Raw genomic sequence first — 27,143 nt, 5'->3', positions numbered from 1 at the left:
CATGTAGCATTCTTAGATTTGAAAGTCTCTAGTAGAACTGCACTATCCAAACATCTTTGGGTCCATTCACTTGTTTGTATTTGATACTTAAGCCTGCATCATGTAATATGTTCTGTATGTGGATTTGAACAGAAAAAGAAGACAAAGGGGGAAACGGTGTAGATTCTGCACAGTTTGTTAGCATATAGAAAGCTTGTTATCATTTAAGGACCTTGTTATGGGCCTGGGTTGGAATTAATGACCTGCGAACAGGAAACAGTCAGCCTTAACAAGGGGTCTGCAACAGAGTGAGAATAACAAGCTTCAGACAGGCCTGTGTCACCTCACACAACCCATGTCCTCATCTGAAATACTGTCAACTCCAAGCCGTGCCTTCTTCTCTGAGTTGTTTTTATGTGTTCATACGTGGAATGAATACATTGGAAATTAAAAACCAATGACCAAATTCACAGAGTCTTAGTTCCCAGTTATTTTTCAACAACTTTGATGTTAATGGCACCCCTTGCATTCCTGCATGATATAGACACGATATGATATTGGTCAAAGTGGTGAGTAATCAGGTTCAAAAGGCTGAACTTGAGTTAAAGTCCTATATTATGAAAAACTAATTTTTTCTGGGATTTTTGGTCTATAGTGCTGCCACATGCATATAAACCTTGAAAAAAGACCATCCACACTTTTTTTGAGTGAGATACAGATTTCTGACAGTGTCTCTGCAGTTTCCAGATGAGCAAGTCAAATTAGGATCGGTCACCGACGTCATTGGCCGGAACATTTAAATGTTTCCACCCACCGCCCCCTCCCATCACAGCATACATATGGTTTCTCCACCCACCACGTACAGCATTACCTTATGGGAGATCCGCCATTATGTTAACGAAAGCACCATGTCGAAGCGCAACATGAAGTGTTCTGCTTTTGCTGGAAAGATGAGCACAAAACACTCCATCATGTCCCAGCTGCAGAGGACAGAAGAGCGGCATGGATTGAGTTCATTTTTGAAGGCAATGTCTCAGCTACAGTTGGCAAAAAGCTGTTAGTGTGTGCTAACCACTTCTGACTTTCTCCAACCTCGGTCAGCACAAGGCAGGAGTAGTCCAGAGACTTTTTCTAAAAGGTGGGGTATGTCAAACTTTGTGTGGATTACCTGCAGATGAGGGACATGTAAGTATACAAATAATTAGCTGTGTTTCTTTTGTAGACCGGGTAAACTCGTGTGAGATCTAGTGTGTGTTTGCTAGCAGCTAACTGCTAGCTTCTCTGACCACACCACAAGTTAGTGCTATAGTAGTAGAATGTTTAGTATGTGTAGTAAGTGTAGTATGTTTCTGATCTTGCAAATTATTTAATACATGTCCTAGGGAAATGTCAGAATGTCCAAATATTTAGCTTTGTTCATTTTGCAATTTTACACAAACTAACCAAGCAGTGTTTTTGCCACATAGTACAAGCTAATGCTAACCGCTAGCTTGTACTTATTAATCAGCATGGTCTCCACTCAGTCGGTCAAGCAGTATATACACACACCTTCTGCTGGGTCTACGTTTTCGTGATTTTATGAAATAATGCATTTGGAAATGTTTTATAAACTGGAATATGTTAGCATAGCCAAGGACAAAAGGAGTGTATGGTTGACTGCCACATCACAGCACAATTTGCATTCCAAGCCAACCATTCTGTGTAATGAGTTTCTTCTCCTGGAGTTTACTTATGAGTAGCTGTTGGCATAGCTATACATGTAAGAGAAAGTTGATGTCACTTCTATTTTTTTTATATAGGCCAGTACATCATTACAGTTACCTGCTATAGCCACCTCAAAGACACAGTGCTTTAACATGGCACTCAAGAAAACCAAATTACTGTGTTAGTCCGACCATGATCGGATTTTTAAGATGCATGTATACACCTTAGTCTGACTAAAATAGGACCGGATCGGATTTCTCATAGTCGGATTAAATCACCTAGATTATTCGATTGATAGTTGCATTACTCCTGCATGTATACACTCCATCAGATCGGATCGGATTATTGCGTTCTGTGCAGGCTTGAGATTTTTTTCACGGGGCTGTGAGCCTGAAGTAGAAGGACGACGGCGGCTTTCCACCAAAATAAGCAAGAATGCCATTGTGCATCTAGTTTGTGTAATTATCATGTACACCATATACGAAATGTACAAAGATGAGCTTCTCCTCGCTCTTCGTACGGCTGCTGGTGACGTAAAGAGGTCAGCTGGAGGTGGCGCTCTATTACCAATAATTGAAATGGGTACAGCACCACCTAGCGTAACGGGGTATGACATGCTTCGGCCAGTAATTCAATTTTCTCACTGGCACATATACTTGGACCATTGCAGTTGTTTGATTGAGTAGCATAGTCAAACTCTGGCTGTAATCCGACTCAGCTGTGCATGTAAGCGCAACTGAGTGTTGGCACACAACTCTCTTCTAGGACTCGTCATTCACATTACAGAAGTGAATTCTAGATTGCAAATTGTTTTTGATCAAATGTAACAATGAGCTGTTGCAGCCTTTAGGGCTTGAATTTATATTGTAAAAGTGCTGTCATGTTTTACTCGTATCCATATCTGGGAATGCTGTGCAGGTAAATTAAACTGTGATTACTTGTTGACAGCATTTGCCCATTTCTTGCAATTGTTTTCATGTGATATTGTCTTTTAACTGTTCAAGACTCCCTGACTACCTGGCTGCATTACAATGAGAATGCTGATAGAGGACAAGCCACCACATCATTAGGGGATCCTCTTTTCAAACTGAGCTTTCCAGGAAGGGAGAGTGCAGAGCCAAACCAGTGACGATAGAGCCAACATTCCGTAAGTTTTACAATCTTTTATTTAAACCCCACAAATTAAAATAAACATGGACACAGAGGCAAAACAAAAGGTTGAAAATAAATAGAAACAAATACAATCTAAATTCTTTTAAGATGGTTTTCAGAATGTATAAATAACAAGTAATTAGGAGAAATAAGACAAACTTTACAACACTGCAGCACAAGGCTTTTGGTTCTAGTGCAGTTTTCCTGTAAACATTCATTTTTGTTTATTGCACTGCAGACTGCTATGATGCACTGTTGGACCTGATCTTCGAGAAGGTTTTCCAGGACCCTGTCCCATTTGTGAATGAGGTGCTGAAACTCATCCTTGAAAACCACTCGGCTCAGTATGATAGACCCAGCAAGCTGGATGTTAAAACCAGTTATGTGTCGAGGTTCAACCAAGGACAGGTCTGAACCCAACATACTGTCCTTCTGCATGAGGAAACTCTGCACGAATCCTCAGCACCACGCAGAGACAGGCAGCACAACTTTCACTCTCCGCCCCAGAGAGCCCCAGCACCAGCTTACAAAGCTTCAGTAGGCTACGTATCAGTATATGCTGGACACAATTCAGTATAAATTCAGCACTGAATGTTCACATCCATGGCAACTTTCTTTGTTATTATTTTCATATTGATATTGAAGTTAATATATAAAGTTAAACTGTTCCACTTCAGATATTTATTTTCCTATTATTGTTATTTTTTATTTCATGCATGTCAACACATGTTTACAAATGTTTCTTACAATAAAACATTGTTACTAGCTGTTCTATGTGTTTTCATTGTTTGATATGTAATTTTCATATTAACAAGTAAAAGATAGTCAAGATAAACTATGAGCAATGTAAGACAGAGGAACACCTTTTCGATAAATGAATATTATTTCTGTGACTAAAAGCTTATGCACTATTCCCCTCAGAAGTAAAGGTCCATAGTCTGCCCCACAGTGAAGCATGGTGGTACATTCAGGCAGAAAGCTTCTAGACTTCTTTGATGGTTGCTCAGGAAGCTGCTGTAGTCTTCGTGTAACCCAGAAATTATGAAAGGAAAGTGAGTGACAATAGATAGTCACTTGTGGTGTTTCCATAAGCAGATATTCTCGGGTTCTGTAGGCATTTGTTCACAATTGCCACAGGAACACCTGTTTTCAAGCAGAATTTTTATTATTCATTGGAAGCTATGATAGCTAAGCAATCATGTCACGTTTCTTCTGTAATATTTATTTAAAGTTTATAAACCATTGTAACTGGTTAAAAAAAACAATCCTGCTGCTGGCAGTACCTAATTGCAGGTTGTCATTGCTGATAAGAACAGGTTCTCAATTGACTTACCTGGCAACATAAAGGTAAATAAAAAAAAAATATGGAGGTGTCGAGGTAATAAACGTAACTACTAAACACTGAGAAACATCAGTGTTCATTCTTGGCTGCTGACTTTCTTCTAGAGCCTTTTCTTGTTCTGAGTTGGACTCAGGCTTGAAAATAACTACAAACTCAGCCATTGCCATGGTCACATGATGCCATCCTCACGTCTTCTGCAATGCAGAAAGAGGTAGGTGGTGCAAAAACCGTCTTTGGGGCGGTGCACGCAGTAGCTCATTACCATTAAAAGGGAAAGGCACTCAAACCGACCACGTAGAGTAGGGCTGTGAATCTGGTATTGAAAGAACCCTGCTGTGCTTTTTTTGACCAAAGCATGTTACTATCATTTCATTTAGACATTAAGGAACCATGTCAAGAAGCAGAAATGAGCATAATATTGGACCTTTAAAACTCAACAGTCTTGGTTTTCCTTCTGGCAATAATCTCTGGTTTGGTCAAAATTAATCCTTGATCCAAAGAGCAAGATGTGAAAAATATTCTGGCTTTATATATTGTTTTCAACCGCTGCATATATCCACCACTTTCTGGCTCTTTTACCACTGTCCCATCCTGCTGTGTCTTTGTGTCTCTGGATTAACTATCTTGTTCAGAGCCCCCATAAATCACTTACATCACAGAACTGTACTGGATTGTATCCCCTAAACCATGGGTGGGGAACCTTTTTTCCTATCGAGGGCCATTTAAATTTTCATACCATCCCTCAGGGGCCATGACATTTTTTTTTTAAAGGTAAGCAGCTCACAACATATTTTTATGGCCTTTTTAATTGCAATAACGTTAATATTATGACCATTAATTACTGTTTTGAGGTACATTGTAAGGTTATCTACTGCTCAAACTACTAAACACCAGTGAATATAAAATCAACTGGAACAGATTATTAAAACATTAATTGGATTAAAACAATAAGATACACTGAGATGGATAAAATTGTGTCACATCGCGGTGAGGTTGTCTTGTCTTGGGATCTGTCTTGTGAATTTCATGTTTTATTTTGAAAGTAACTCTCCTCTCGTTTCAGGTCACTTGTCCTTCCTCTTGTGTCCCTGGTCTGACGTCATCCCTAATCCTTGACTGTTTTCACCTGTGTTCCCTTCCCCCATGTGTATAAAGTCTTTGTCTTCCCCTGTCTGCGTCGCCAAAGTATTTCGTCTTCCATGTCGCGTACCGAAGCCCTGTGTCACAGTCTTCTACCCTTGCCTTGATAAGTATTGCCTTGTTTTGTTTATCTGCTTTTGACCTCTTGAGAAGAGTGATTTTGATTTAATTAATTTTCTGGTTAGGATTTTGGTTTTCAGTTAGTGTTTTTTCATAGCCTTTCTTTTCCTCCTTCTGGAGCGATTTTTGTTGTAACCTTTTATCATCGAAAGTGTAGTTAATTTTCATAGCCACTGTGCTTCCTCTTCGGAGTGTTTTGTGTTTGTAATTTTTATATCCAAAATTTCAGTACATAGTAGGTTTTCCTCCTTCGGGAGCGTTTTTTGTTATTCAGTGTTTTATGTTGTTTGTCTTGTTTGTCCCTCAGAGTTTCATAGCATTTGGTTATCATTCATTCTGAGGAGTTGCAAAACAGATTAATAAAACCGGACATTACTTCTGCCATTACTGCATCTGAGTCCTCTCTTTTGTCCAAGTCTGACAAATTGGCTAAAATCATTTCAGAGCATTCTGACTGAAATGGGGGAAAAAAAAAAATAGTTCAGCCCTCTAAAATCTCCTATATCAGCTTTAAATCACTTGAAAATGACAGATCTTAGTTGTATTCCCCCTGATTTCCGTCTGGCTATTAAAAGAAAACTCCCTGATTCCACTCAACAATTTCACCTCACACAGATAGTAGACAACCTTATAATGGACCTCAAATTATTTCAGAGCATTCTGATGTGATATTAGAAAATACAGTCCTCTAAAATCTCATGAATCAGTTTTAAATCACTTGAAAAATGAAATCTGAGGGCTATATTTGTTATCAGAATGCTCTGAAATAATTTGAGATGATTTCACCTTTTGATGAGGTTTCAGCTTCTTAAGCAATTAGCTCACTCACCACGAAGCTAGCCAGCATCACGTTGCCTGGTCCGCTTGTTGTTTGGGTAAAACTGCATGCTGTGCACTCAAACTCTGTCAAAGAGCAGCAACTTCATCAGTTTTGCGCTGTAATGACGCTTAAGGTTTGTCATTACCGTCCGTGTGTCCCCATAAACCAGGCACACAGGCTTGCCTTTCACTTCCACAAAGAAGAATTCATTCATCCATTTATCCTTGAAAGAGCAACACTCCACATCAACTTTTCTTTTCTTAGTCACCATGTTCCATTTTAGCCAACACTAGAATCATCTCGTTGTTGAGAGACGCGATGACAAGCGATGACCAAGCGGACCAAACAGTCTTGGCCCAGAGGCCAGAGGTTCCCCACCCCTGCCTAAAGTGACCTCTGTCAATCTGGGAGGGTGTGCACTGGGAGGCAACTGATGATTTTCTTAGGATAAAGCATAGACAAAAACAAAGAGAGCTTGAGAGAGCAGCAAATTTTACAGGCTTTCTCGCCTCTACACCTTTTGATTTGTTGATAGTGGACAGCAGCAAAAAAGAAAAAAAAAACATCTGCTGGAACACCATATAGTCTCAGACACTGTCAATCTGCTGAGCACTTGATTTGAAGTGTATTAAGCTTGACTGGACTAATGTGACCTCACCAATGGGCATATACTGTATAAATATATACACAGTATATGAAATTATAGTGACAGAAGTAAAGAAAAGCATGCATTCTTCAGACAAAACTAGTGCCATTCATTGTAGCTGACTGAGCAGCAGGAGCAAGACTCACTGCTGGAGGACAAGCCATAGTATATAATAGATCCATAAGCAGTAATGTTTGTCCCTTATGTTTCATACCTTCAGTGGACACACCTACAAATCAACAAGAATTGTCAAGGATATGTAAAATCACTTTTCTAGATAATGTCAATAAAATAAATGTGTTTTCATGGACATAAGTAGATTTGGCCAAATATGGAGAAGACTACATGAATAAACATTCTTGTCATGAAATAACAAGTATTAATTTCTCATTAAGTTCCTGATAATTGAGCATGTCATAAAAGCCAGAACATCTATCGTTATTACATTTTGTGTATGCTGTCATTCGCAAACAGAACAAAAAAAAAACCAGTTGTACCTTTTTCTTCCCTCCCTTTCTCTTACCCTAATTTTTTGCTCTCTTCTTTATACCCTTCTATTCTTGCGCACATCTCATAATCTCAGTTTTATTGACAGTGCCCATCCATTGCATACTGAGTTTCAGCTTCTCCCCTCTGAGTGCAGATTTACTGTCCCTTGGTGTAGAACAAAAAGACACAAAACAGCTTTGTTCCCGTAGCCATTACACTGAGGAATAAGTAATAGCTATATTTTGCACAAGTGATTAATTGTTCCTGCTTTGACTTATTTACTCATTGCTGTATTTATATTTTACCCATTATGTATGTTTTTACAACCTAAATAATTTTTATTGATTCATTTTGTTTATTTTCCTCTTACTCTTAGTATTTTAGTTCACATCACTAACCTAGTATGATCTGGACCTGTAAGAACTTTTTAAGAACTTTTGATTTGCCATTTCTTCATTTCCACTGTCCTAAGTTGAATGATGTGTGATTGTGCCTCTATGAGGACTATCCTTCATGGTTTCAAACAAGGCACTCTTTATAAATCTCATTAACACATCATTGATTTACAGTTACATCAGTTACAAGCCATTGGCCATTTATGGTTGTCACATTATATGTAAAACATTTTGGCTTGTAATTATCTTTTCTATATGGTAATAATGTAGTTCTAAATTGTCATAATACCTTAATAAATGCTTAAAAAGTTGGCAACAAAGAGATCTTCGTCTAGATCCTCTGCACCCCATTTTTAAAAGGCATTATCAGTAAGTGGTCACTCAGTCAAATCAGTCATGTGGGATTTACACAGTCTGGCAATATCATAACCTTTTATTGCGTTATGTTTATGTTGTCGTAGTAGAAGTGCAACTCTTAGTTTTGCAATGTCAACTTGACCAACAGACAGCATTGGCAAATTATGAATGCCAGTTTATTTACAATACAGTCAGTATCAGTACTTAAAAGACACACGTAAAATGGAACCTATTGCTGCTTACTGGGGATTTCGGAATGTAAATGAAAGTGTTAGCCCATAAATGTAGCTTCTATTGCACCCATGGAAAGGATTTCCTATCTATTTAAACAAATGTATTAGCAGTGATTTGTTCACACAGTAAAATTGATCTACATGCTGTCGATATATGTAGAAATTACAGACCCTGTTAATATATTCCCCGAATCGGTAATTTATAGACACACTGAGTATCATGGAGTATAAAAAACATTAAAATGATCATACATCAGACTTATAGTTCCTATAAAATGTATTCACTCCCTTGGATGGTTTACTCTTTATTACCTTTATAAATGGAATCATGGTCAATGTAATTTGGCTCTATTGACAAGAATTTACAAGTGATTTAAGTGACTGTAGTATAAAAAAAGCTGTGCCTTGAAGGCCAGGATTCCTGGCTACAATAACTCCATGACGACAAAAGAACACACCAAGCAACTCTGTGAAACAGTTATTGAAAAATATAAGTCACGGGATGGATACAAAACCATTCTTAGTTCAGTTAAATCTATCATTAAGAAATAGAAGGAATATGGCGATAAATCTGCCTAGAAAAGACCGTCTTCACAAACTGACCGTGCAAAAAAAAGGGCAGTGTGGGAGGCCACCAAGACACGTATGACTACTCTGAAGGAGTTAGAAGCTTCATGTCTTGTCAAAAAAGCCAAATTATATTGACCATGGTTCAGTATATAAAAGCAATAAAAGAGATAAAAACATCCAAGGGGATTGAATACTGTTTATAGGCACTGTACATGTATTTTACATTCTATAAAACCACATCCTCCTGCAATATCTGGAGTTCCAGACCCCAGTTAGTCGTTTATGTCTTTGTTGTCCCATTTTAATCACTGCGGCATTTGGTGGCATCAGGCCTGTCTCAGACTGAGACTCAAACTCAAAAGGAGTCATATTGCATGTTTCATTAAAACAATTGTGGCATCGTGCATCTACAAATCTAAATCACTTTCAATAAGATCAGTAATTCAAATGAGACCTGAGAATTTAACACTTTTTTTTTAACACTCCCAAATTTTGTTCTCTTCTTTTAAAGGAGATCTAGGTTGATGCAGTTGCGACAGTGATATAAAGAGACACAGCTGCTGCCACTCTGATGCTGGAGCAGTTACAAGCTAATCAGACTGTCCTCCCCTGCCTCTGGCTCCACTGTATTGACAGTCGCTACGTCAACTAGAGAAAGGGGTTCTGCAGGTGGAGGTGGGGGCGGGCCAGTGGGGCAGCTACGGATGGGTCGGTTATTGGGTTGGTTGGTAGGGTGATAGACGAAACAGTAGGCTCCAGGTTTACAGCTGTTCTTCACAGTGACAGCCAGCTCTGTAGAGGACAAGTTCTGATGAACGCCATCCATATACACACTAAGTGTGTAGCAATCTGGGGAGAGAAACAGGGGGCATGAGAATGCTGATGAGGTAGTGATTATATAGTCATACATTTATGACACCAGCAAACTTTTAATAATGTCCAAGTGTCAGGACCCTAATGAAATTCAACAAACGTGACAGTACATGATCAAATCTGCACCAAACTTAAGTTACAGTAAATATCAATATTCACTTACAATCACAGCATCCCCTAGTGGCACCAGGAAATTACATATTTAAAATAAAAGTGTGCTGCTCCTAGCCTGATGACCTCATCACCTTGATGATGCTGCATTGCTAACATTGTGAGTTTTCATTGAAGGGTGTATGCGTAGCAGGATGGCAAAGGCTTACGTGGTACCATGGAACAGGAAATTGCTATTACTCGATGATACATAGCAGAATCTGCCCCAAACTTCAAATGTTTGATCCCAGCCTGAATACAATGACACGTATTACTCTGTATTATATGTTTGATAAGACTGAATACATTTACATGTCAATAATGGCTAACAGTTTGGATGTCCCCTAGCAGCAGCAGGAAATGAGAGTTTTAAAATAATGACATCTTCCTCCTAGCCGGATTACCACAGCCATTTCAAACATGCAGAGAAACACTTTAGACCTTTAGGATGCTGTCTTGTCAAGATTGTGAAGTATCACTGAAGAGCAGGGCTGTGATTGCACAGCAAAGGTCAATAATTCACCTTGAAAAAGAAAGTTGATGTAACTCCATAACACATGGTTGAATTTGTACCAAACTTGTCAAGTTTGATGAGGGTCTTGGCCTAAACACTTTAAAGTGCCAACCAAAGTTCACTGAAAGTCATAGTGTAACCTAGAAATAACCAAATCCACTAAATCATTTTTCCCAAAATCTTGAAGGCCTTCATGGTGGTATATATATGTACGTCACATGTGCGCCCAGTGAGTTTGCCAGTGTTTTTTTTTGTTTTTTTTTTTTGTTTACACTGGTAGGTGGAAGGGGCAAATCCAAGAATCTGGAATCACAGGTGGCAGGCCAATGTGTGTGAGAGGGGAAGGGAATGGGGATACGCACTGTAAGTGACTAATGTGTGGAAGGGGATGGTCCTAAAGTTGCTCCGAGCGCAGAAGGAGAACGTTTCACTTTCAGCGAACAATGGCGAGACGATTTCTTGGCGCTTCCCCCAAGATTCCACCAGATACATGTCCGCTGCGTTACAGCTCTGATCCGGTTTTGCTCCACCATCCACCATCCAGCAACCCCCACCGATTGCGTTTTGAGTTCACCACGGCGCAGTACGTTCGACAGCTGGCGTCGCAATACCAAGGAGTTCCCTTAACCGTAACCCATCACTCGCGACCGCAGTTATAGGTATGTGTCATAAAAACAACAACATGAAGTGTTCTCAACCAAAGGGTTAGCAGAAGAGCTTGTGTTTGTCTCTTTTTTAAAAATTCTGTGCTGGTGTCAAAACAGAGTGTTTTATTTTGAAAAGTAACCAGATGTCATATTATTGTTTTGGTGCATGACTGCCTCTCTGCTCTGTGCTAAATTAAAAAAAAAAAAAATACAGCACCAGGCTATGACATGCTTCGGCCAGTAATTCGATTTTCTCACGGCATGTATACTCGGACAATTGCAGTTGTCTGATTGAGCAGTATAGTCGACCTATAGCTGTAATCCGACTAAGCTGTGCATGTAAGCGCACTGACTGCTTTTATGCAGACAGAGGAAGGAATGGGTAGTACCAACTTTCAAGGCTTGATCAATCACCATTGCTACAGAACAGCATTAAGTTGTTAACCCATTTCTTGCTCCCTGAAAAGGGCCTTTTTGTATAATAGTTTTCAGTAACCTTACCTTTTAGCCTCTAGCAGTTCAGCACTTACCTTGGGGTTATTTGTACCATTTCAAGTTAATAGTGCATTGCCCAAAGGAAGTATGTATTCCTATAGAAAAATGGGAGGTTAAGTAGCTTTTTCATGGATGGCCAAATAAGGCTGTGTTTGAAGGTGGGATGTAAGGGATATAATTGGCCGTTTTTGACTACTTTTGATTTTACCATTACATTTCACTGTATAAACTATTTACCTTGCCTTATTTGGTGTCATTATTTTCAGCACAACCTCACATATGTGACTGTGCAGTTAGTTTTTCATTTTGACATACTGTATTAACACAATGGACCTAAAATCACAAAAAACATAAAATCCGAGTAGGAAAAAGGTAGATTTTTTTTTTACTGTGAAAACCACAAACATGTTTAACGAACCATTTTTATTACTTATAATGCAAATATAAATTGTTTCACTTCATTTTCTTTCCGCTCATCTGTTAGGGTCACGGGATGTTGCTGTTTCCCCCTAAGGGGCAGTGGGGAGCAAATTTGGGGTTCAGTCTCTTGGTCAAGGATACTTCGACATGTAGGGGATTCGAACTGGTGACCTTCTGATTACCAGTCCACCAGCTCTACCCATTGAGCTACAGCCAGTGCTCCCCTCGCTCATGTGTACATATAGTCCATGTTTCCACAGCCTTGCCACAGTCCTGTTAAGTATTGCCTTGATTGGTTTCTGTTTTTCAACTGTATACCTCTGAAGAAAAGTGATTATTATTTTGTAAAGTTTTTGGTCAGTCTGTTTTGTTGTGATTGCTTGTTCAAGTTTCATAGTTGTTTTGTTTCCTCCCTTTTGGAGCGCTTTATTTTGTAATTTTCTTAAATCAGAATAGTGTAGTTAAGTTTATAGCCTGTTGATTTCTCCTCGTTGTGAGTGATTTTCTTTTGATATTCGTTTTATAGATTTAAGAGTTAAAGATCAGTGTAGATTTGTGTTAGGTTTTCCCCTCCTTCGGGAGCGATTTTTGTTCTTTGTTTTGTGCTTTTCTCTAGTAGTTTGGTTACTTGTTAAGATAGACAAGTTAGAATTTCACAGCCGGTTTGTTTGTCACCACTTCCGAAGAAGATATAACTGAAATTTCAGAATAAAAGCCTGTCTGTATCGCTTACTGTCTGCGTCTGAGTCCTCATTTTACCCAGACCTGACAGCTGCAGGTATAAATCCGCTTGTTTCTTAAGGTATGTCGTGGGGATGAGCTCTGCAGTGATTGGCTCTGGTGCGCATGTGGCTATGGTGTGCAGTGATTGGTTCTGGTGTGCACGTGACTATGGTGGCTTTGGTTAACAATGCTAGTAGAATTCATGAAGCATTTCTGCAATAATTTGTTAACTGTATCATTGTAGTCCAAACAAATGCGATGTTGCACACCTTTGAACCACGCAGCAACCATGTTGAAAATCTCAGGTCAGTCTGATCCTGATCTGCAGAGATCTTTGAGGCACACAGACACAAACACACAGACAGAGATTCCTTGCTTTCATAGAGAGATTCATTGGACTTTGGAAGAAAAACTGATATACTGATATATATACTTGATACACCCCTGTGTGTATGTGTGTGTATATCTATATCTCTATCTATCTATCTATATAGGGTTAGGGTTAGTTACGTAACGCTGCCATGGGCCATGATTTGCATTATTTTCTGACCCGCCCATTAAGTCCTGAACACAGAAATCATGAAACAAAGTTTGTGAGCCTAGCTCCAAAATTAAATTCTAAATGGTTGAATGCTTTTTACTTGTTTTAAGGAAATACATTTATGACCTTTTTAATGTGTTTAGAAGAAAATGGCTGAATTTGCTTTCCACGGACTTTAAGGAGAATGTCCTGCCATCTGTTCACAAACTTGGGTTCTGTAGCAGGACAGTGATCCAAAACACACCAGCAAGTCCACCTCTGAATGGCTGAAGGAAAACAAAATGAAGACTTTGGAGTGGCCTAGTCAAAGTAATGACCTGAATCCTATTGAGATGCTGAGGCATGACCTTAAAAAGGCAGTTCATGCTTGAAAATCCCCCAATGTGGCTGTATTACAACAATTCTGCAAAGATGAGTGGGCTAACATTCCTCCACAGTGCTGTAAAAGACTTATTGCAAGTTATCGCAAACGCTTGATTGCAGTTGTTGCTGCTAAGGGTGGCTTAACCAGTTATTAGGTTTAGCGGGCAATCACTTTTTCACACAGGGCCATGTAGGTTTGGATCCCCCCCCCCTTAATAATAAAAACCTTAATTTAAAAACTGCATTTTGTGTTCTCAAAGTAAGTTTACTCACTAAACTCACTCACAATACACAGAAATGTGGCATCATGGCTGGTGTGATCCTATTGCAAGATGGTCTGTAGTTTGAATTTGATAGTAGCCTATACTATCATAATTGTGCTGATTAAACTAATTAAAGAATAGAAACCCAGTGCTGACAGGACATGCAAAAGTATCTCACTTACCTTGTTCAAAACGTGTAGCACACTGTTCAGTAAGCTGCTGGATTGTTGTGGTGGGGAGGACTCCCAGAGTTTTTGGATTGGTTCCAATCTCAGGACAACACACTGTTAGAAAGTCCTATACAACAGGCATATACAAAAAAAGTTTCAAAAAAATAACTGTACGGAGGCTTGTGATGTTCTGTTTTTAGTTCTCTTTTTCCATATGTAAGCTCTAGATGTTGCACATCTATCAGTATGTCCTCATTTGAGAATACCTGTTATTGAAAATTGCCTTTTAATCATACTGTGCATTGAGCCATAGTGCATACTCAAAATGGCACTGAATACAAATCAATGCCCCTTTTATCATGTGAGTCACTCTGAGTGATCCCAATCACAGTGTTGATAACATGTGTGTGTACCCGCACGGATCCTTGGGCCATACGCTCCTGATTGAGCGTGCGTCGTCTCTCCCAGCGGTGAATGGAGTCCTGAACCTCTCTGCTAAGCTGCCGTGTTGCTGACCTCTGCTGGTCAAAAGTCTTAATGTGCTCCAGAGCTCCGTAAGTGGTGGTCAGATAGTAGGAACCTGCACAGACGAAGGACGATCAAATATGTAATATACACATTTGTATATGTGTCAACAACTGTTGACACATATACAATAACTGTTTACAGTATCTGCTGGGTCAAAACTGCCATCAGTGTGTACCTTCTCCTAGTGCTAATGAGGGGTCCATCAACTCCATCATGTACTCAACATCCAGCTGCAGGTTGGACAAATTGGATCTAGCCAGAACGTACATCATTACAGGCAGGAAGTCATCAGCACCATGGGCCCGCCCTACACACACACACACACACACACACACACACACACACACACACACACACACACACCACAAACTTATATTATCTATGCAAGTATGTATTTCTTTCTATCTATCTATCTATCTATCTATCTATCTATCTATCTATCTATCTATCTATCTATCTATCTATCTATCTATCTATCTATCTATCTCACATATACACCAGTCAGACATAACATTATGACCACCGGCAGGTGGAGTGTTAACACCGATTACCTCTTCTTCATGGCACTTTAGCGAGTTTGACAAGGGCCAAATTGTGATGGCTAGAGAACTAGGTCTGAGCATCTCCAAAACTGCAGCTCTTGCGGGGTGTTCCCAGTCTGCTGTGGTCAGTATCTATCAAAAGTTGTCCAAGGAAGGAACAGTGGGGACATGGGTCATGAGTTGTATGTGGGGAGCGAAGGCTGGCCCATGTGGTCCAATCCAACAGATGAACTACTGTTGCTCAAATTGCTGAAGAAGTTAATGCTGGTTCTGATAGAACGGTGTCTGAATACACATTGCATTGCAGTTTGTGGCATATGGGGCTGCATAGCCGCAGACCAGTCAGGGTACCCATGCTGACCCCTGTCCACTGCCGATAGCAACGATGGGCATGTGAGCATCAGAACTGGACCTCAGCGCAATGGAAGAAGGTGGCCTGGTCTGATGAATCACGTTTTCCTTAACATCACCTGGGGAACACATTGCACCAGGATGCACTATGGGAAGAAGCAAGCCAGCGGAGGCATTGTGCTTTGGGAAATGTTCTACTGGGAAACCTTGGGTCCTGCATCCATGAGGATGTTACTTTGTCATATACCACCTGCCTAAGCATTGTTGCAGACCATGTGCACCATTTCATGGAAACGGTATTCCCTGATGGCTGCGGTCCCTTTCAGCAGGATAATGCGCATTGCTACAAAGCAGAAATGATTAAGGAATGGTTTGGCACAACAATGAGTGTGAGGTGTTGACTTGGCCTTGTCACATCACGGTGAGGTTGTCTTGTCTTCGGGATCTGTCTTGTGAATTCTTGTTTTATTTTGAAAGTAACTTTCCTCTCGTTTCAGATCACGTGCCCTTCCTCCCGTGTTCCTGGTCTGACGTCATCCCTAATCCCTGATTGTTTGCACCTGTGTTTCCCTCCCTCATGTGTATAAAGTCTGTGTCTTCCCCTGTCTGCGTCGCCTAAGTATTTCGTCGTCTCGTCGTGTACCCAAGCCTTGTCTCACAGCCCTTGAAAATTCACATCTTGTTAAGTATTATCTTGTTTTATTTTTCTGTTTTTTGACCTCTTGAGAGAGTGATTTTGATTTTGTAAATTTTCTGGTTAGAATTTGTGTTTCAGTTTAGACCATTTTGTATTTGTTTCTTTTCCTCCCTCGGGAGCGCTTTTGGTTGTAATTTTGTTATTTGATAGAATAGAGTATTTTTCATAGCCTTGTGCCATCCTCTGCGGAGTGACTTTTCTTTTGTAAGTTTCATATTTCAGATATTTAGAATAGTGTAGGTTTTCCTCCTTCGGGAGCGTCTTATGTTTCTTAGTGTTCTGTGTTTGTTCGTCTTGTCTGTCCTCAGAGAGTTTCATAGCCTTTCATTTATCATCTCTTCTGAAGAGTCGCGAATCAGAAAAATAAAATCTTGATTCTACTTCTGTCCAAACTGCATCTGAGTCCTCTCTTTTGTCCCAAGTCTGACAGGCCTCCAAATTCCCCAGATCTCAATCCAATCGAGCATCTGTGAGATGTGCTGGACAAACAAGTCTGATCCATAGAGACCCCACCCCATCTATGTAATATTTTCCTCATGCTTGGTCTGAGCATGACATTACGCCTTTAATTTTTTGACTCACACATAAGGCACGTATATTATGACCCTCGGCAAGCAGAAACTTCTTTACCAGAAATGGATAATAGAAAGGATCTTTTGAATAGCAAGTTCAAAGCCCTACCAGATGGTTTTCTCAACAAGAACAAAGTCATATGCACTTACTGTCGATGTGGATTGAGTTACCACTAGAGTATGTTTAGTCTCAAATACCACTTGCTGGACAAGCACACAGTTGAGTCCACTTGCCCTATCCAAAAGCAGACCATGCAGGATAGTTTCCAACAGAGAAGCCTGGACAACTCTACATGCCACAAACTTTTGACTGCAATAGCTCAATGGGTGGCTACAGCTTGCAGGCCGATTAATGGTATTTAGATAACCTTTACAAGAGTAAAGTTGGACACAACATTATGTCAATATTACTACAGAATGATACATTCAGGTCACTATGCCAATCTGTTGCTTGTTGGCCTGAGTTTGCCATGTTATTCTTTCTGCATATTTTTTGAGCATGCAGTACCTTTGACGTTATTCTGAAGAATATTTTGGACATTATTTGTCATTGTTTTGGATTATTGCAATAATTCAATAATAAATATATGTTTGCATAAAGCAAGCATGCACTTGTCAACTTGAAATTTTAAAAATATCCATACATTTAGAATTAGGGATGTCTTGATCAGGTTTTTTTTACCCTGATCCAATCCGAGTCCTTTAATATGTAGTATCTGCCGATACCAAATCCCGATCCGATACTTAAACCTCAACTTATATTTTCCTGGATAATACAGCTGCATTAAGAAAAAAAGTACCTACATTCCTTAATAGTTTTTTTTGATACTTTATATGTTGCACTAAAAAAAGGCAATAAAAACAAACACTGGCAAGGATTAAAAAAAACAACAACAAACAAATAAACAAAGCAAAACAAAACAACATCAGAAAAAGAACTTGCTGGATTGCCGTGTCTCTACAGTTTGTTCCCATGATAATGTCAGTTTGATAGTCCTTATCCTGTCGTTGATGTGTGGAAAGTCCATTTCTTCCACTTTTCTTGACATTGTTCCTCTTGAGTCCTTATCATGAGGGTCAGGTGCTCCATAACGTATATTTCATTCACAATTTTCAGCCAGTCATCTTGTGTTGGTGGGTCAGGTTTGTACCATTTTCTCATAATTGCTTGTTTACAAGCTGCTAACAAATGTTTCTAACAAATATCTGTCCTCTTTAACACAACATTCCCTGTCATATTGCCTAAGTAGAATAGTACACATGACTTGGATACGTCATAACCCAGAACTCTGACTATAATCAGGTGGATATCTATACCCAGAAATTAATAATTTTAGGGCAAAGCCAAAAAACATGGGAATGATCTAAATTTGTAGCCCCACACTTTCTCCAACATGGCTGTGGTACTGACAGGTATTTGTTCTGGAATTTAGGTGTGATAAAGAATCTAATTAAGTTTTTCCAGCAAAATAATCTCCAGGCATGTGATGATGTGGTTGACTGATGTGTTCTCCAAATATGTAGCCATTCATCTTCTGAAATATTCACTCCCAGTTCTCTTTCCCATTTCAGCCTTGCGTATAAAGTTGTGTTTCCTCTCCTCTCCATTAGATTGCTATACATTGTAATCCGTTATTATCTAAATTTACATTATGCTTTATTTCTTTGTCAAAATAGTCCCTTAGTTGCAGATATCTGAAATGATCCAGATTGCTTAAATCATATTTTTGTTTAATCTCCTGGAAACTCATGAAATTCCCATTTTTTCATTAGTGTACACATTGCTGTTATTCCACTTGGAATCCATTGTTTATATGTCTGGTCCAGAGAACTGGGGATTAAAGGCCTATCATAGGCTATCCATTGAATTAGTCTAAGCTCTTTCTGTAGTCTATATTTTGTACTAGATTGTACTAGAAACCACATTTGTAATGTAAATTGGGTGACTGTGTCTGCATGTTCAATCATATTTAATGTTTCTTCTCTGTCTCCAATAAGGCTTTGAATTTCTCTTCCTTGCACAGATTTCTCCAAATTCTTCCATTTTGCTACATAGTATTCATCACACCAACAATAACAGATCTAATTTGTGCTGCATGGAAATATTCCTTAAGGTTTGGCCATGCCTCCCTTATCTTTCCCGATCTGTAGTGTTTAAAATGTGACTCTTGGTCTGTGACCATTCCAAATGTACCTTGAAATGATTTTATCCCATGTTCTAAATTGTTTCTCAGGTATCTCAATAGGTAGCACCTGAAACAGGTAAAGGATATGAGGGAGGATGTTCATTTTTATGGTCTCTATTCGTGAACCCATGTCTAACGGAAGGACAGCCCACCTGTCCAAATCGTACCTAATTTCCTTATCCACTTTGACGTTATTGGCTTTGTATATTTCATCGATTCTGCATGTTAGGATAACCCCAAGGTATTCCATTTTAGTTGCATTCCAATTCAAATTGTATTTTAATTGTATGTGTTTGGGGGTGGTGGTAATTGAATGTTAAAATTTGTGTTTTAGTCAGATTCAGCTTATAACCTGAGCAAAGACCAAACGTTTCAAGCTGGTTAATTAGTATGAGAATACATGTGTCTGGGTCCTCTAAATAACAAATCACGTCGTTGCCCAATGGTACTTCTCTCCCATCCTTATCCCTTTAAGATCTTTATTCTGCCTGTTTGCTTGGGCCAGGGGCTCTAAAAAGATTGCAAACAAGGTTGGTGACAGGCAACAACCCTGCATGGTAGACCGTTCTAAAGTTATGCTCTCAGTCAGACTGCCGTTTCTTCTTATTCTTGCAGTTGGTCTTTGGTAAAGTGTTTTAATACATTCAACAGCTTTGTCGTCAAGTCCGAATTGTTTAAGAACCAGATATAGGAAAGTCCAATTAACACTGTCAAATGCCTTTTCCGCATCAAGGCTTATCAAGGCCGCACTGATATTTTTATTTTGGACGTGGTCCATGATGTGTAGAGTTCTCCTAATGTTATCTTGGGTTTGACGTCCCTTAATAAAGTCTGTCTGGTCTTCCTCAATAATGTCACTAAGAAAATGCTCATATATTTTGGAAATAATAGAGGTATACAGTTTATAGTCAATATTGAGTAGAGATATAGGTCTGTAATCTGAACAAGTCTCGCTATTGTTTTTCTTAGGGATCACTGATATTACTGCTTCCTTCCAGGACAGGGGAATTTCACCATATTCAAGTGTAAAATTAAATGATAATTCAAGTAGTGGTATAAGTTGTTCGCTATATGTTTTGTACCACTAAGATGGTAGGTGTTACATCTCCCAGCTAAGTGTTCCCCTTTATTTTGTCAGTTTCCGTCCTGTGCTTCCTGTATTTTATTTTGGTTCTCACTGTGTTGTCTCTGTTCCAGGTCAATCACCTCCCGTCCTTGTGTCCCTCCCTCCAGTGTGATTACCTGCCATGCCCTGATATGTTTCACCTGTGTCTCTTTGTCTCACCTCCTGTGCGCTTAAGTAGCCTGTCTCCCCCACCTCCAGTGCCAGTTTGTCTTAGTTTGTCTAGCGTTCCAGCCTTTTGTTCCCTGAGCTTCTAGTGTATTTTCCTGTTGTTTTTTTTTTTTTTTTTTTTTTTTTTACTTTGCCTGTTATCTCCAACTCTGCCTCTGCCTGACCCTCTTGGATGTTGTTTGCCTGTCTGGACTGATTACCTGTGTACCAAACTCTTTTGATTAAAAAAACTCTTCTCAGTGATCTGCATCCTGCGCTTTTGGGTCCTGTCTCGTACGCCCGTTACAGTAGGCCATCACTACCGGGAGATTTACCTGTTTTTAATTTATTTACTGCCTTTTGTATTTCTTCTCTTGTAATGGGTGAGTTTCAGGAGTCATTCCCAATAGCTGGTAAGTCTAATTTTTCAAGAAAATCTTTCATTTGGTCTGTATCAGCAGATGGAGGCTGGCTATACAAGTCTCTATAGTAGTTCATAAATGTAGTTTCAATCTCCTTCGGTTCACTGATTATCTGATTTGTGTTTATATCCCTTATCTCACAAAGTGTCCTATTCACTTTTTTTTTTTTTTTTTTTTTTTAATCTTTTTGCCAGCAATTTGGTTGCCCTCGGCCCCACTTCATAGTATAACTATTTTAGAAATCTTGTCTTCTTTTCAAATTCTGTGATTAGTCTGTAAATATTATCCCTGATTTCTTTAATTTTTGGAAGCAGTAAAGGATCTTGTGTAGTTTTATGTTGCTTTTCAATTTTGAGCAGCTTCTCCTTTACCTTTTTTTATAAATTTCCTCTTTAGTTTTTTAATTGCTGCTGTCTTTGCAATAAGTTTTCCTCTAATAACTGCTTTCAGGGTATCCCACAATACAACGGGTGTGACCTCTCCATTATCATGTTTGTTATTTCCAAGGTAAACCATTTCAAGGTAAACCGCACAGTGATCCAATACGTCTGTTGAATTTCTCATTTCTTTACTCTATAGAACTTTTTATTCATGAAAAAAAATAGTCAGTTCGAGCATAGCTGTTATTGGGAGCCAAAGTGTGTGTGTGTGTGTGTGTGTGTGTGTGTGTGTGTGTGTGTGTGTGTGTGTGTGTGTGTGTGTATATAGTCTCTTTTAGAGGGATGTAATTCCCTCCATGTATCAACTAAACAAAATTCTTTAAATGTTTTTTTTTTAATTACTTTAGTGACATGATTGATACTTTTATTCTTGTTGTGTCAAATTTACTATTCATCACAATATTATCTCTGCCACATTAATATTCCCTCCATTTCTGAAATGATTATGTCTAGCAAGGTTTAAAAAAAAAACAAAAAAAAACTTTCCACTGTTGGGTGGAGCATAAACATTAACCAATGTCACCATTTTGTTTTCCAGTTTTCCTCTCACAAGTATATATCTCCCTTCCTTATCACTGATTTCTTTGATACTTATTCCCAATTCCTTGAAATTTGAGTGTATGATCACACCTCTACACCCATGGTGAAATAAACTATAAAATAATTTTGTGTAGCCAAACTTCTTGAGCTTCTCGCTTTCCTGTTTAGACAGATGGGTTTCCTGTAGGTATATAATCTGTGATTTATCCCTCCTCAGTTTAGTCATCACCTTCTGGTGTTTCACAGGATTGTTCAGACCATTGACATTCAACAACAGTATCTTGGTATTATATTCTAACATTACTGTTCGTGAACTTGCTTGACATAAGAAACACAATATAACTATAACTATGGAACAATAACTGTATGACCTCCAAAAAAAAAGGTGTGTTTTGACATCCCTTAAGGTCCCTGTTGGTGGGAGGATGGTAAAGTGCCTCATTTCTGTGTGGGCCCTCTGTAGTTGTGGGAAAATACCCACTGTTACTAGAATTGTCCAACATTTGGTGCTTGTGTAAACTACATAACTACCATCGGTTTCACAAACTTAACATAAGTCATGAGTCTTTTATCTTATGTGGCCCAGGATTAGAGCTCTAGAAAGTAAATATTAATTCAAGTAAATAAAAAATAATATAAAATATCTTAATATTTGGGTTCACCCGAGCCACAATCATCACCTTATTCATTTCAGTTCTCTCACTCGGTGCCTCAGTCAGCCTCTGTCTTGAGCGTTGAGCTGTGCTCTCTGAAGCAATGGTGCATTTCCAAGGCATCACTGCATTCAGTCGCTCCTCGGCAGCCGTTGCGGCGCTCACCTTCTTTGTCACCATCACCTCGAGTCCGCGTCGGATCAGATCTTGAGCCGCCTTGTCCGCTGTCCCGTAAATCCTCATTCTGGAGTCCCAGTGCACTCGCATCTTCGTGTAGGGCGTCTGATACCAGATCCACCTCTTTTTCAGTGCTTCTTTGATGGGCCCATACGCCTTGCGTCTCTCCATGATGTCAGTCACGTAGTCATTGTCAAAATAAAGTTGTTTGCCGTTCATCTCAATCTTCTGTTGCCAAGCTTTCCTGAGAATCAGCTCTTTGACATGAAACTGTAAAAAGTTTATTATTATTGATCTCGGGGTTGAGGAAGCAGCTGGCTTTGGGATCAGTGCTCTGTGCGACCTCTGGATCTGGAGCTCCACTCCGTCAGGCAGGGTAAGGCGACTTTCAAAGAGCTCTTTTACAAACTCAATGAACTCCCCTTCTTTTCCTCTGGCACTCTGTAAATCCTGATGTTGTTTCTTCTTTAACGGCTCTCCAAGTTGACAATTTTGTCTCGCATCTCCATGTTCTGCTTCACCACCATCAACAGTGTGGCTTTCATTTCCAGACAAGCTGACTCCAGGTTGGCTATCCTAACTTGTAGCTCTTGCAAAACTTCCTCTTTAAACTCTCTGAAGTTGTCTTTCATAGCTTTCGTAATTTCGTTTTTAAATTCACCCAAATCCCATCTCAAATCTTGCTTGAAGTCTTTTAACTCTTTAGTGAGTGTTGTAAGGCCTCAAAGTAGAGTGTTTTGGTGGATGCTAGCTGCTGTGTTAGCTCACCTGTCGATGTTTCTCCATGGTCGCCGTCTTCCCCGTGTTTGGCAGACTCGGGCACCTCCGTGTTTTGCTTTATTCATTTTCCTGTCAATCCTCTGACTCCTTTGCAGTTTCCCTCCTCTCATACTTGATTTGAAACGGTATCAAGACTGCTTCTATAGGAGGTACTTTTCTCTGACCAACTAGTGAGAACTCACTGCTACACGTCCATCTCACTGTAACGTTGCACCGGAAGTCCCCTTAATAGTTTTTTTCATTTTGTTGAAACAAAGTATATACATTCATATGGTTCTTTCTTATTCTGCATATGCTATTGCAACATTGGCCTCCACCTTCTTTGTGTTAGCAGGTGAGTCTGTGACGCTGCACTGTGACAGCAGACCCTTGAGTACAGGCAGCTGAAGTGTGAGAGGCGCAGCACACGCTTGGTTCCTCCATATCATCCACTGCTTTTTTCATATTCCTTACGTTGTCATGTAAAATGACGTGGACGCATTGCTTGTCTACGTATCTTGTCTCATTTGCCCACTGTATGAGACCCACGAAACTGGTACGCATAAGTTGAAAGTGGAAGAAATGTAATGTAATGCCAAGATGGTAGGGCATACCGGGGATTCAAAAACTCCAGGTGACGAAGAAACCCTTATCCTCTACCATGAAGATGTACGGAAGAACGAGAACAATCATGGATTTTTCTTCTTTTTTTATGCACTGTTATCTCATGATAACGACTTATTATCACTTTATCTCAATATAACAAAGATTGTTTTCTCATGATAATGAATTAAGTTATTTCATTATCTCCATAAAAAAATTGTCTTCTCGTGATAACAAATTAATTTAATTTTCTCCATATAACAAAGATTGTCCTCTCTTGATAACGAATTTATTTATTTCATTTTCTCCATACAACAAAGATTATTTTCTCATGATAACAAATTCATTAATAACGTGTCCGTCTTGATTTCAACCTACAAGAGCTGCCACAAACGGCTTCCGGCTGTAGCTGTAGCCTACCAGTAAGTTACACTTTACGTTAGTCTGTTTACTTGACTGAGTTTTTTTAGGGGCTACCGGTTAGCAGAAGAGAGGCTGACAAACTCTCATCTATCTGGCTGCTTCAGCTAAGGTAACGTAAATGTAAGCTAACATTAACTTAGCAATGTAATGTGTAACGTAATTAAACATTTATTAATTAATTTACTATTACGGAACACATTATTAACTCACTGACTGCCATGCAGCAGTGCCACTTCGGATCGGATGGGAGATGAGTAAAGAGTATTAGTGAAGAAAGAGAGCATGTCGCCATCGAGATGTAAGAGAAAGTTTAGGCAGCTAACACTCAAGCAGAGCATGTGTCATAGTGGCAGCGTCGCAATCGTTGAAAACAATTGAGACGATAAAGCCACTGACCAAAATCCTGTCGCGATCATTGAAAACAATCGAAACGATAGAGGCACTGACCAAAATCCTGTTGTGATCATTGAAAACAATCGAGACGATAAAGCCACTGACCAAAATCCCGGGCCAAGCGGAGGAAGTAGCACATGGCGTCTTTCACCACAGCTCGGCTCAGACAGGTCCAAGTCAGATGATGATTTCAGCGAACCTGACCTGAAATGAGTGGTTAGCGTCTGGATCAACTGGGAACAGCAGATCCTCATCCCCAGACGTGGCTCCAAGAAGACATGAAGGAGGTAAGAGCAAACTTTTCCCCCTTCCCCTACTGATGTGAAGGAATTTACAATTTAGCAGCTAGCTACAGATTGTGCATCCAGGAGAGCTCTTTTAGCCCACTGTTATCTTAAATCCATATCACATGAACACCATTTAGTCCCACTAGTTCATAAACATATATGTTGCCTACTGATGTGAGGGAAGTTACAGTTTGTGCAGCAAGCAGAGCTAGCACTCCCACTACCATTGATAGCTTCAGTCCATGTCATATGAACACCATTTAGTCCCACTAGTTCATATTGTAACATCTGTTGCCAGTTGCCAACTGATGTGAAGCAGTTTTCAATTTACAGACGATGCATCCAGCAGAGCCCCCACTCCTGTTGATAGTGCGAAGAAGAAAGGTAGAAAAAAAAAAAAAGTTTTCTCCACACCACTTGGCAGCAATAAAAAAAAAATAAATAAAAAATGTGTTAATTGTATATATTTCTGTAATTTACAGGTCTTGCATCAAGCAGAGGTCACAAGGATGACTGGCATCAAGCCGGATGGCAGCCAAACAATTTCCCCTTCACCTTCACTGCAACCCCTGGAGGAAAGCCGACGTAATCCGAGAGCACCATATACCACTGACCCAGAGAGCAGGCTAGATGGAGACCTAAGCAGACACAAACTCGAACACCTGATTGGTGAGACCAGCAAGAAAGCGTAGGGTCTGTGCTCGCAGGAGCCTGCACAGTGAGACCAAAATGTGGTGTCAGTCCTGTTGTGTCCCCTTGCACACACACACACACACACACACACACACAGATAACCAAGTAAATAGTCAATTCATTTTTGTCAAAAGGTAGAAATTGTACAATTCTTTACATGTCTGTATGTTGTCGCAAATCCTGTGTGTCTATATATTTATAAATAAATTATTATTTTGCCATCAAAAGACTTTTCTCAATGTTGTTTTTGCTGTTTTATGGAAGGAAACCACTTTTCAGATGTTGGAGGTGACACTAAACCAAAAAAAATTTCTTTACACAAAAAGCTTGTTTTCTCCCTTTTTGGTCGAATCAAATGTCTGATGAAAGAAGACAGTCTACTCTTTCTTTAGGTACTTTTGGTGTTTACATAGTCATAGAATTCACCGTTCTGTGGGTCTTGGAAAATTAGTCAAAATGTTGTAAAACGCTTTGCAGTATGGAGCTCTATGCACTGAAAATGGATGGCAGTCAATGAGAAATCATGAAATCATTATCATGAAAGCAAAGTGATGTTGGATGGTCTGACTCTCTACCACCACATAATGGAAAAAAAAATGAGAATATATATATATATATATATACTCCCGATCGAGTCTGAAACCATGTGATCGGCCGTCATTTCCCTATCCACACCCACAGCATGCACACACACACACACACACACACACACACACACACACACACACACACACACACACACACACACACACAGGTAATTAAATTATTCAAATACACAACCTAACTGATCAAACCTGTCTGCAGGAGCTGGGATGTCTGGACATTTGGATGCAGCAAAAGTACAGTGAGACTACTACAACCCCCCAGAAACAGCATTGGCCTGTGAGTGACACTGGCATAGTGGTCATCGGTCCAAAAGATCTATTTTCATAGTGATCATTATTTAAGAAACTGCTGTTGAACAATGATTTCCTTTTTCCTGAAATAATATCCAGTATCACCACTAAGTGAACCATTAAGTTCAATAAAACTGAAAGACCTGCATTGTATTTATAAAAGCCAGCATCAGTTCTATTAATACACTCCTGGGATACAAGCAGGAAACAAAAAAACATTACTCCTAGTTAGGCATGGTGTGGTTACATCCTGTTTTACTTTTGTGCTAAAGAAATAATAAAATTAGAACAACATTAGAAGTCAGAGGTTAAAGGGTTTGTGTGGGTTCTGACCTGGACTGCTGACAGACATTGAGTCATAGATAACCTTGCAGGCCTTCAGTAGCATCTCAATCTTTTTCTGGGGAGAATATTCCAGATGGAGGTTATTCAGTTTGATGCTGATCTTCTCCATAGCAGAGGCCTCAGGGACAGCAGTGGTTATTCCTAATGCTGTGGTGGTGCTGCCTAAGACAATAGACTGATACACACGACAGCACAGCATCAGTATCGACATCACAACTGATGTTACCTCTAGTATGAATACAGTCCTACAATAGTCC

The 27,143-nt window shown here is 39.5% G+C and overlaps 1 protein-coding gene and 1 long non-coding RNA gene across 2 annotated transcripts in view; one reads left to right on the top strand and one right to left on the bottom strand.

Annotated features, from left to right (window-relative positions):
- The first annotated feature begins 823 nt into the window (after positions 1-823).
- LOC119004721 lies at positions 824-4,100 on the top strand. Its single transcript, XR_005070281.1, has 3 exons — positions 824-1,164; positions 2,688-2,830; positions 3,074-4,100. It is a non-coding gene; the product is annotated as an uncharacterized LOC119004721 (long non-coding RNA).
- Positions 4,101-8,202: 4,102 nt separating this feature from the next.
- The window catches only part of rin3 (Ras and Rab interactor 3), a 52,277-nt gene continuing 33,336 nt past the window's right edge, over positions 8,203-27,143 (bottom strand). The window contains exons 10-14 of the mRNA XM_037071448.1: positions 26,875-27,061; positions 14,810-14,941; positions 14,520-14,686; positions 14,119-14,233; positions 8,203-9,796 (exon numbers count right to left, since the gene is read on the bottom strand). Coding sequence (XP_036927343.1) covers positions 9,531-9,796; positions 14,119-14,233; positions 14,520-14,686; positions 14,810-14,941; positions 26,875-27,061 — 867 coding nt within the window. The 3' untranslated portion in view covers positions 8,203-9,530. The remainder of the gene's footprint in view (positions 9,797-14,118; positions 14,234-14,519; positions 14,687-14,809; positions 14,942-26,874; positions 27,062-27,143) is intronic.

Source organism: Acanthopagrus latus, chromosome 16 (assembly GCF_904848185.1).
Source record: "Acanthopagrus latus isolate v.2019 chromosome 16, fAcaLat1.1, whole genome shotgun sequence".
Lineage (NCBI taxonomy): Eukaryota > Metazoa > Chordata > Actinopteri > Spariformes > Sparidae > Acanthopagrus > Acanthopagrus latus.
This window is presented reverse-complemented; position numbering and strand designations above follow the sequence as displayed.